General features: G+C 54.9%; 1 protein-coding gene across 1 annotated transcript; it reads left to right on the top strand.

The window, feature by feature from the left end:
- Window positions 1-2,356: 2,356 nt before the first annotated feature.
- LOC145339570 (CD5 antigen-like) lies at window positions 2,357-10,922 on the top strand (the record flags this gene model as incomplete). The annotated part of the gene is made up of 6 exons (XM_080184063.1): window positions 2,357-2,455; window positions 4,003-4,317; window positions 6,019-6,333; window positions 8,161-8,472; window positions 9,553-9,867; window positions 10,608-10,922. Coding segments are annotated over exons 1-6 (1,624 nt in total), but the record flags the coding sequence as incomplete, so codon positions are not given.
- Window positions 10,923-11,620: the final 698 nt, after the last annotated feature.

Below are 11,620 nucleotides of genomic sequence, written 5' to 3'. Positions count from 1 at the left end.
GTTAAAAGTGAGCCCGCATTTATCCGGCAGCTCATTCCACACTCCCACCACTCTCTGTGTGAAGAAGCCCCCTCTAATATTTCCTTTAAACTTCTGCAGTTTTTCTTTATAAATAACACTCTGTTCTCCTTTTCAAAATGAACAATGCACATTTTCCCAAATTATTCTCCAATGGGAAACTTTTCCTTCACTGTCACTGGGGTCAAAATCCTGGAACTCCCTCCCTAACAGCACTGTGGGTGTACCTACACCACATGGGACTGACTGATGTCCAATGACAATCCTGGAACTCCCTCCCTAACAGCACTGTGGGTGTACCTACACCACACGGGACTGACTGATGTCCAATGACAATCCTGGAACTCCCTCCCTAACAGCACTGTGGGTGTACCTACACCACACGGGACTGACTGATGTCCAATGACAATCCTGGAACTCCCTCCCTAACAGCACTGTGGGTGTACCTACACCACACGGGACTGACTGATGTCCAATGACAATCCTGGAACTCCCTCCCTAACAGCACTGTGGGTGTACCTACATCACATGGGACTGCAGTGGGTTGAAGATGGCGGCTCACCCACCACCTTCTCGAGGGGCAGTTTGGGATGGGTAATAAACGCTGGACCCGGCAAAAATACAATTCCTCTGGCTGTTCGCAAACAGATTCATGTGATCTTTTGCAACCATCTGAAAGCTCGAAAACGTGATAAAAGGTAGACTGATTAGGAGTATAGAAATACAGAGGGACCTGGGAGTGCAGGTTCACAAGTCTATGAAGGTTGCGGCACAAGTGGAGAAGGTTGTGAGGAAAGTTTATGGAATGCTAGCCTTTATAGGAAGGGGTATAGAGTATAGGAGCTGCAGTCTAATGCTTCAGTTGTACAGAACGTTGGTTAGACCGCATTTGGAGTACTGCGTCCAGTTCTGGTCACCTTACTACCGGAAGGACGTGGAGTCTCTGGAAAGGGTGCAGAGGAGGTTTACCAGGATGTTGCCTGGCATGGAAGGACTGGGTTACGAGGAAAGGTTGGAGAAACTGGGACTTTTCTCCTTGGAAAGACGGAGATTAAGGGGGGACATGATAGAGGTACATAAAATACTGAAGGGAATAGATAGAGTCAATAGTGAGAGGCTGCTCCCTAGATTGGGTACAATTACGAGAGGTCACGATCTAAGGGTGAGGGGGGGAGAAGTATAATTTGGATGTGAGAGGAAGGTTCTTCACGCAGAGGGTCATGGGGGTATGGAACGCGCTACCGAGTAGGGTGGTGGAGGCAGGCACGTTGGACTCGTTTAAGGTTTACTTAGATAGACACATGAGCGAAACAAGGATGGAGGGTTATAGTCGGGGGTATTAAATAGGGTCAGAGCCTCGGGAGACACCGGAAATGCAGACTTGTAAGTTAACATTTTTGTCTTTTATTCCGCAGGTGGAGGTCCACCTTGTTGTCAAACGAGGGGCATGCACACGGTGGGTCGTGCGTGGGCTGCTCTTGGAGGTTCCGGGAGTGGCCTAGTACTTCGTGTCGGTGTGTGTGCTTGATCCTGGACCGGTAGACGGGCGCCGCAACAGCTCGGTGACTAGCACTGCTAGCTGTGCAGATACATGGATTTGGACCTGTGTCTGTGGGAGTTTGCGCATTCTCCCTGTGGTTGCGTGGGTTTCCTCCGGGCGCTCCGGTTTCCTCCCACACCCCAAAGATGTGCTCTTAGGCTGATTGGTTTTACCAAATTGACACTATTCTCCCCTGAATCTGGCTAAGTTAGGGGTTCCACTCGCATACACGCAGGGCAGGGTAGGTGTAGGAGGATGCGGCGGTGTGGGCTCGTTGGGCCAAAGGGCCTGTTTCCCGTGCTGGTTTGTTCTTTGTTCTTTAACAACACATATGAAAGGGGAAGCAGAGAAAGAAACCTCAGGATTTGCATTGTTGGGACAATGGTTCCCTTCTACATGTAAAAGTAACATGCCAACTCCAAACTTGATACCACAAATTCAAATTCTGTCAGCTACATCATACTGTCACTCCCTGGACCCCCTCACTCCCTCCCCATCCTCTCCTGTGCACCCCCGGTGCCAGCACTGAGGGAGTGCTGCACCGTCTGAGCTGCCATCTTTCAGGACCACCCCCCAGGTTCCTGTTTTCTCTGGAAGTTTCCTGGCTCCTGCCATCGAAGCCCTCTCCCCCGATCTCGATAAAGATCGGGTTGGGAAAAAGTCAGGGGGTGAGATTGCTGTGATTGTCTGAAGGTGTGGCTTGTACTACCAAATACTGTGACTACACATGCAAATGTGGAATAGAAAAGAGTGTTATTAACCCACTACCCCAGCACTTGAATCACAGTCTGCCCAAAGAGTTAGTGAAGGACTAGCGCTGGGTGAGTGGACAACAGACCATCACCATGTGGAATGGCCTCTCCCTTGGCATCATCTGTCTCTGCGTTCATGCTACTGGTAAGACAGCACCTCAGAACTATCTGATTCCACTGCACACCCAAAAACCTTTGCTCTCCACCCATGCCCCTCTCCCTCTCCCCGACTCCCTCTCCAGCACAGTATCCCGTAGAAGCCAAGAGATGTTCCCGCTTTATGACCTGCTCTTTGCTTCACTCACTCAGTGTTCCTGCCCCGATCCCTGGGTTAGAGAGAGAGAGAGAGAGGGGAAATCAGCCAGTGTTCCTGCTCCTGATCACTGTCCAGTGATCACCCCAGGGATCGGGGCAGAACTATCTGATCCCACTGCACACCCAAAAACCTTTGCTCTCCACCCATGCCCCACTCCCCCTCCCCGACTCCCCCTCCCCGACTCCCCCTCCCCCGACTCCCCCTCCCCCCACTCCCCCTCCCCCCACTCCCCCTCCCCCCACTCCCCCTCCCCGACTCCCCCTCCCCGACTCCCCCTCCCCCGACTCCCCCTCCCCCCACTCCCCCTCCCCCCACTCCCCCTCCCCCCACTCCCCCTCCCCCCACTCCCCCTCCCCCCACTCCCCCTCCCCCACTCCCCCTCCCCCACTCCCCCTCCCTTTTTTTAGAGAGAGGGGAAATCAGCCAGGGTTCCTGCTCCTGATCACTGTCCAGTGATTAACCCAGGGATTGGGGCAGAACTATCTGATCCCACTGCACACCCAAAAACCTTTGCTCTCCACCCATGCCCCTCTCCCCCTCCCCCACTCCCCCTCCCCCACTCCCCCTCCCCCACTCCCCCTCCCCCACTCCCCCACTCCCTCTCCCTTTTTTTAGAGAGAGGGGAAATCAGCCAGGGTTCCTGCTCCTGATCACTGTCCAGTGATCCCTGGGTTAGAGAGAAGGGGGAAATTAGCCACGGTTCCTACTCCTGATCATTTTGCAGGACTATGGGGAGAGATTAGGACAGTGGGATTAATTTGGGATTGATACAGGGCTATGGGGAGAGAACGGGGCAGTGGGATTAGTTTGTCGGTTGATACAGGGCTATGGGGAGAGAGCGGGGGCAGTGGGATTAGTTTGGGGATTGATACAGGGCTATGGGGAGAGAGTGGGGCAGTGGGATTAGTTTGGGATTGATACAGGGCTATGGGGAGAGAGCGGGGCAGTGGGATTAGTTTGGGATTGATACAGGGCTATGGGGAGAGAGTGGGGCAGTGGGATTAGTTTGGGGATTGATACAGGGACTATGGGGAGAGAGCGGGGCTGTGGGATTAGTTTGGGGATTGATACAGAGCTATGGGGAGAGAGCGGGGCAGTGGGATTAGTTTGGGATTGATACAGGGCTATGGGGAGAGAGCGGGGCAGTGGGATTAGTTTGGGGATTGATACAGGGCTATGGGGAAAGAACGGGGCAGTGGGATTAGTTTGGGGATTGATACAGGGCTATGGGGAGAGAGCGGGGCAGTGGGATTAGTTTGGGATTGATACAGGGCTATGGGGAGAGAGTGGGGCAGTGGGATTAGTTTGGGGATTGATACAGGGCTGTGGGGATGGAGCTGGGGCAGGGGTCTAAACCTGTGTGTGTTATGATGCAGGCGGTGTGTTATTGGCCCTGAGGGATGGGCCGAACATGTGCAGTGGGAGAGTGGAGGTCCGTCACAACTCCTCATGGGGAACAATCTGCAGTGCCTTTTGGGATCTCCATGACGCTGATGTGGTGTGTCGGCAGCTGAACTGTGGGCGTGCTTCCCGAGCCACATCTGGATCCGTGTACGGGCCTGGCCAGGGTCCAATCTGGCTGTCGCATCTCCGGTGTGATGGTACCGAGTCGGATCTGGATCAGTGTCCTGCTTTGCCATGGGGTGTACATAACTGTCAGCACCAGGATGATGCTGGGGTTGAGTGCTCAGGTAAACCTTCGCTCACCTGCGGTGAGCGGGGCTAGATTAAAGCAGCATCTTTGCAGCTTCGAAGACAGTCGGTAAATGTGTGTTTGTGAGAGTGAGTGAGGCTGTGTGCATGTGAGAGGGAGTGTGCCTGAGAGAGTGTGTGTGAGTGAGAGTGTGTGAGAGAGAGTGAAAGAATGTGTGTGAGAGCATGAGAGAGAGCCTGTGAGATAGCAAATGTCTGTGTGTGAGAGAGAGAGAGTGTGTGTGTCAGAGAGAGTGTGTGTGTGTGTCAGAGAGAGTGTGACTGTGTGTGTCAGAGAGAGTGTGTGTGTGTCAGAGAGAGTGTGTGTGTGTCAGAGAGAGTGTGTGTGTGTCAGAGAGAGAGTGTGTGTGTGTCAGAGAGAGAGTGTGTGTGTGTCAGAGAGAGAGTGTGTGTGTGTCAGAGAGAGTGTGTGTGTCAGAGAGAGAGAGTGTGTGTGTCAGAGAGAGAGAGTGTGTGTGTCAGAGAGAGTGTGTGTGTGTGTGTGTCAGAGAGAGTGTGACTGTGTGTGTCAGAGAGAGTGTGTGTGTGTCAGAGAGAGTGTGTGTGTGTCAGAGAGAGTGTGTGTGTCAGAGAGAGAGAGTGTGTGTGTCAGAGAGAGAGAGTGTGTGTGTCAGAGAGAGAGAGTGTGTGTGTCAGAGAGAGAGAGTGTGTGTGTGACAGAGAGAGAGAGTGTGTGTGTGACAGAGAGAGAGAGTGTGTGTGTCAGAGAGAGAGAGTGTGTGTGTGACAGAGAGAGAGTGTGTGTGTGACAGAGAGAGAGTGTGTGTGTCAGAGAGAGAGAGTGTGTGTGTGACAGAGAGAGAGAGTGTGTGTGTGACAGAGAGAGAGAGTGTGTGTGTGACAGAGAGAGAGAGTGTGTGTGTCAGAGAGAGAGAGTGTGTGTGTCAGAGAGAGAGAGTGTGTGTGTCAGAGAGAGAGAGTGTGTGTGTGACAGAGAGAGAGTGTGTGTGTGACAGAGAGAGAGTGTGTGTGTGTGACAGAGAGAGAGTGTGTGTGTGACAGAGAGGGAGTGTGTGTGTCAGAGAGAGAGAGTGTGTGTGTCAGAGAGAGAGAGTGTGTGTGTCAGAGAGAGAGAGTGTGTGTGTGACAGAGAGAGAGAGTGTGTGTGTGACAGAGAGAGAGTGTGTGTGTGTCAGAGAGAGAGAGTGTGTGTGTCAGAGAGAGAGAGTGTGTGTGTCAGAGAGAGAGAGAGTGTGTGTGTCAGAGAGAGAGAGAGTGTGTGTGTCAGAGAGAGAGAGAGTGTGTGTGTCAGAGAGAGAGACTGTGTGTGTCAGAGAGAGAGACTGTGTGTGTCAGAGAGAGAGTGTGTGTGTGTGAGAGAGAGAGAGTGTGTGAGAGAGAGAGAGTGTGTGCCGCTGGAATTTTTACTGCCTTGCCAACCTGAGGCACGTAAGCCCGAGGCCAGCGGGGAACGCCATTCTGCGGGGCCGCTAGGGGAGTAATGGTTGTGTTGGTGGGGGCAGGGTTGGGGTGGGAGTGGTGGGGATGTGATTGTTGGGTGGGCTGGGAGATGGGAGATGGTGGGGGAGGAGGGGTGGGGCATGGGAGTGGTGGAGAGGATATGTTTGGGTGGGTGATGTTGGTGAGGGGGGTGGTGATGTGGGTGGGAATGGTTGGGAGGGGAAGGTGAGGATGTAATGCTATGTTTCCAGTCAGCGCTGTTCTGTTTCCTCTTCTAGGTGCCGTACCCCCCTCACTAACAGGAGGTGCGGACTCGTGTTCAGGGAAGCTTCAGGTGTTTCACACCTCATCCCGGTTGCCCGTGTGTGCCTCAAATTGGAATCCAGCAGAATCCAGTATGGTCTGCCAGCAACTGCAATGTGGGGCGGCCATCCTGGGGAATGTTAGCATCACCGCAGCGCCGGAAGATGTTCTAAATGGGATGATTGAGGTGGTGTGCACTGGACAAAAGACGACCCTCGCTGAGTGCCTGATAAACCAGATAAACAGCGGCATCTGCACCAATGGCCAGATTGTGCAACTCACTTGCTCAGGTCAGCTGGCTTTACAGTTTGGTTGTCTGTATTAGTTGCAGAGGGACTGGGAGGCACGGCGGGGAGGCAGAGACAAAGGACTGAGTGAGCCTTCTCCTTTTGCTATTATTGCTAGCCTTCTCCATTCTGCCTGTTTGTGTATTTACCATTTTGTTCCATTCAAATAACCAGACAGTCACAGTGTGTTTCACAATGGTAGTTTATTCTGTATCTATCGGACTCTGGAGTTCATCAAGGCCAGCCAGAGAACAGAAACAAAGAATACACACGTAGACAGTGTTTCAGATTCAATTACAAGTAATTAACATCTACCAATTCAGGTATGGGCGTTAACTCAATCTACCCACAACTATTGATTAAAGTTACATCATACATAAGATACAAACGTTGAACACCAATCTCTATCACTGCGAGTTTGCTTAATTATAATATTCAATCAGCGTGAAGACGTGATCATGTTGGTCACCTCACTGTTGTTAAAAGTTATCACTGATGTACAAGTTTGCGTGTTTGTGGATATCACTTCCTCTTCCCATGTCCAGTTATCTGATTTAATGAATTCTCCCAGTCGACAGGCTCTGATGCTTCTCTGTGTCGACCTGGTTTCTCTTGCAGCAGCTTATCTGATCTTTAAACTTGTGTGATTGTTAACCCTTTTTCTGCGTAACTGGATTAGCGGGGGGTTTTGGCATTGGGGTGGGTGGAGATAGGTGAAGCGGGGGAGGGGGGCAGAGAGGCTGACAGTCATCTTCCTATGAGACTAGGGGGCTGACTTACATCAGTGTGTGGACTCCTCCACTGCCACTACCTTTCTTTGTCAGAAAGACTACGACAGATGAACTGGAGAGTGGCACTAAGTCATGATGGTTGTTTGGAGTGCCGATGCAGACACACTGGGCCAAGTGGTCACCTCCTGTGTCGTAACAATTCTGTGATAGCCTTTGCCAACACAGTTCAGACAACTGGTCCTCAGGATGGTGTTGTCTATAGGACAACTCAGAGGCACAGTGCAGCGCCAGGGGCCCAGGTTCAAATCTGGCCTTGGGTTACTATCCGTGTGGAGTTTGCATTTTCTCCCCGTGTCTGCGTGGGTTTCCTCCGGGTGCTCCGGTTTCTTCCCACAGTCCAAAGATGTGTGGGTTAAGTTGATTGGCCATGTTACGTTGACCCTATTGTTGACAGGACAGGGAGGGGGGTGGTTTGCAGACTAAATGTACAGGGTTACAGGACTAAGTGTTCAAGATTGTAATGAGTTCAGACTCATTGAATTATCATAGAAATCATAGGATCCCTATAGTACAGAAAGAGGCCATTCAGCCCATCAAGTCTGCACTGACCACAATCCACCCAGGCTCTATTCCTGTAACCCCACATATTTATCCTGCGAGTCTCCCTGGTACTAGGGTCAATTTAAAATGGCCAATCAACCTAACCCGCACATCTTTGGGCTGCGGGAGGAAACCGGAGCACCCGGAGGAAACCCATGCAGACATGGGGAGAATGTGCAGGCTCTGCACAAATAGTGACCCAAGCTGGGAATTGAACCCAGGTCCCTGGTGCTGTGAGGCAGCAATGCTAACTGCTGTGCCACCGTGCCGCCCATGGACTTGATGGGCCGAATGATCTCCTTCTGCACTGTAGAGATTTTATGATAATTTTATAACCTTTCCAGTAATGTCACAATGAGTGACTCTGCTTGGGAGCATTTCCTGAAAGAGAAGCACCATGAAACTCATTTCAATGACAGACATTACAGTTTCAACCGCGCGCCCTTGCTGCTCTGGGTGTGTGGTTTGAGGTTCTGCCACCATTTCCTTGTCTCTGCAGGGCCGTTCCGGGTCAGGCTGGCCGATGGGGACAACATGTGCTCTGGACGGGTGGAGTTCAGCTATCGGTCCACCTGGGAGGCCGTCTGCAGCGCAGGCTGGGACCACCAGAACGGGGATGTGGTGTGCCGCGAACTGGGCTGCGGGGAGGCAGTGCAGGTGAACGTGACGGACCAGCAGGCAAAGAGCGGGAAGGCCCGGCTCCGTGGCGTGGCCTGCCTGGGCACAGAGACCAGCCTGCATCGCTGCCCCTCTGACCAAATCGACACCAACAGCAGTGCCCAATGTGTACCCGCCAGTGTCCACTGCTCAGGTACGTGGGCGACGTTCTTCAGACCCAGACCCCTCTCACAGTACCCCCCGCCTCCACCACCCCCCACCGCCTCCACCTCCCCCCCCCGCCTCCACCCCCCCCCGCCTCCACCTCCCCCCCCCCGCCTCCACCCCCCCCCCCGCCCTCCACCCCCGCCTCCACCCCCCCCGCCTCCACCCCCCCCCCACCTCCACCCCCCCCCCGCCTCCACCTCCCCCCCAGCCTCCTCCTCCCCCCCGCCTCCACCCCCCCCGCCTCCCCTCCCCCCCCCGCCTCCACCTCCCCCCCAGCCTCCTCCTCCCCCCCGCCTCCACCTCCCCCGCCCTGCCTCCACCTCCCCCTGCCCCACCTCCGCCTCCCCCCCTACCTCCGCCTCCTCCCCCCACCTCCGCCTCCCCCCTACCTCCGCCTCCTCCCCCCCACCTCCGCCTCCCCCCCTACCTCCGCCTCCTCCCCCCCGCCTCCGCCTCCTCCCCCCCGCCTCCGCCTCCTCCCCCCCGCCTCCGCCTCCTCCCCCCCGCCTCCGCCTCCTCGCCCCGCCTCCGCCTCCTCCCCCCCACCTCCACCTCCTCCCCGCCGCCTCCGCCTCCTCCCCCCCGCCTCCGCCTCCTCCCCCCCTACCTCCGCCTCCTCCCCCCCACCTCCGCCTCCCCCCCTACCTCCGCCTCCTCCCCCCCTACCTCCGCCTCCTCCCCCCCGCCTCCACCTCCCCCCGCCCTGCCTCCACCTCCCCCTGCCCCACCTCCGCCTCCCCCCCTACCTCCGCCTCCTCCCCCCCACCTCCGCCTCCTCCCCCCCGCCTCCGCCTCCTCCCCGCCTCCACCACCTGAGAGAGTGTGAGTGTGAGCCACAGCAATGTGGTTGATCTTAACTGTCTGAAATGCTGTTAACTCCCTCAGTTCAAGGGGCAATTGGAGATGGGCTACAAATGTTGACCTTGCCAGTGATACCCAGTAACCAGGAGAGAGTAATTTTTAACAAATTCAGATGGGAAGGGACCGGAGCTAATGTTTACACACTTTGCGAAGTATTTATTTACAGAGCTGCAGTGTGCCCCCTAACTCCTCCTCTGTCTTTCAGGACCAGTGCCCCTACGACTGGTCAATGGGACCAATACCTGCTCGGGGCGGGTCGAGGTCTACCATCACGGAGTCTGGGGAACCATCTGTGACAATGGCTGGGACCCCCTGGCGGCTGGGGTGGTCTGCCGGCTGTTGAACTGTGGGAGCGCGCTCTCGGTGGCTGGATGTGGACAGTATGGAGCAGGGACTGGTGTGATCTGGCTGGACGAGCTGAATTGTGAGGGCTCCGAGGTTGCCCTGGGCCAGTGCTCCACCAAACCCTGGGGAGTGAATAATTGCAACCACAGCCAGGACGCTGGGGTTAGCTGTTCAGGTGAGTGTGCAGATAACAGCCCTCTGTCACCCAGCAAACTCCTCCAATCTATATCAGACTGAAGAAAATCAGATCTCCCTCAGCACAGGCGGAATGGTTGAGTTTGGGGGGAGAGGGAGAGTCGGAGTGGTTGAGTTTGGGGGGAGAGGGAGAGTCGGAGTGGTTGAGTTTGGGGGGAGAGGGAGAGTCGGAGTGGTTGAGTTTGGGGGGAGAGGGAGAGTCGGAACAGTTGGGTTCTGGGGAAAGAGGAATGATTGAGTTCGGGGAGAGGGAGAGTCGGAATGCTTGAGTTGGGGGGAGAGGGAGAGTCGGAGTGGTTGAGTTTGGGGGAGAGGGAGAGTCAGAGTGATTGAGTTTGGGGGCAGAGGGAGAGTCGGAGTGATTGAGTTTGGGGGGAGAGGGAGAGTCAGAGTGATTGAGTTTGGGGGCAGAGGGGAGAGTCGGAGTGATTGAGTTTGGGGGAGAGGGAGAGTTGGAATGATTGGGTTTGGGGGAGAGGGAGAGTTGGAATGATTTGAGTTTGGGGGGAGTGTGCACGGGCCAATGTTGTTACTGGGTATGAGCAGAGACTGTGATGGAAGAGGGTGAGATGACAGAAGGTGGAGGAGGCTGCCTCCCTGGTTCACACTGGGGGTGAAAGGGGTCAGCCAGGTCAGGATCACTCTCTGGGACATGGGGGGAAATGTGTCAGGCGCAGGGATGTACACGAGGATGACAGCTGTGTCTGGACTCTCTGCCAGGTCCGGTGCGGGTAAGGCTGGTGAATGGCCACACAGTGTGTTCTGGGAGAGTGGAGGTCTATCGCCTGGGATCCTGGGGGACCGTGTGTGATGCCGGCTGGGACATTCGGGAGGCTGGTGTGGTTTGCCGGATGCTGAACTGTGGCACAGCGCTCTCGGCACACGCAGGTTCCCACTTCGGAAGTGGGACTGGCGAGATCTGGCTGAAGGGCGTGAACTGTCTGGGAACTGAGACAGCGCTCGATCAGTGTATATCTAGGACCCCCGTAAAAAATAGCTGCACACACAACACGGACGCAGGGGTCACCTGCTCAGGTGAGTGGCTTAACACGTTCTCCCCCTCACTCCCCGCACCCTTTAATATCCCACCCAGTCTAATCCCACTCTCCCCCCTCACTCCCCACACCCTTTAATATCCCACCCAGTCTAATCCCACTCTCCCCCCTCACTCCCCACACCCTTTAATATCCCACCCAGTCTAATCCCACTCTCCCCCCCTCACTCCCCGCACCCTTTAATATCCCACCCAGTCTAATCCCACTCTCCCCCCTCACTCTCCGCACCCTTTAATATCCCACCCAGTCTAATCCCGCTCTCCCCCCTCACTCCCCACACCCTTTAATACCCCACCCAGTCTAATCCCGCTCTCCCCCTCACTCCCCCGCACCCTTTAATATCCCACCCAGTCTAATCCCACTCTCCCCCCTCACTCCCTGCACCCTTTAATATCCCTCAACCCATGAAGGAATTTTTGAAAAGAAGTTAGCCTTCAGTGTGAAATATTGAGATGCGGAACAGAGACTTCATTTAACTGTTCCAGGGACATGGGTGTTGCTAGTCAGGTCCTGCTTGTATTATCCAGCCTAATTGCCCGTTGAGGAGCTAGTGGGTGATCCGCCATCTTGAACTCGCTGTGGTGTAGGTACACCCACAGTGCTGTTAGGGAGAGGGTTCCAGGATTGTTATTGGACATCAGTCAGTCCCGTGTGGTGTAGGTACACCCACAGTGCTGT

This window comes from Carcharhinus amblyrhynchos, unplaced genomic scaffold (genome assembly GCF_965287045.1).
Source record: "Carcharhinus amblyrhynchos unplaced genomic scaffold, sCarAmb.v2.hapA scaffold_542, whole genome shotgun sequence".
Classification (NCBI taxonomy): Eukaryota; Metazoa; Chordata; class Chondrichthyes; order Carcharhiniformes; family Carcharhinidae; genus Carcharhinus; species Carcharhinus amblyrhynchos.
Note: the sequence above shows the minus strand (reverse complement) of the source record. Positions and strands in the feature narration are given on the sequence as shown.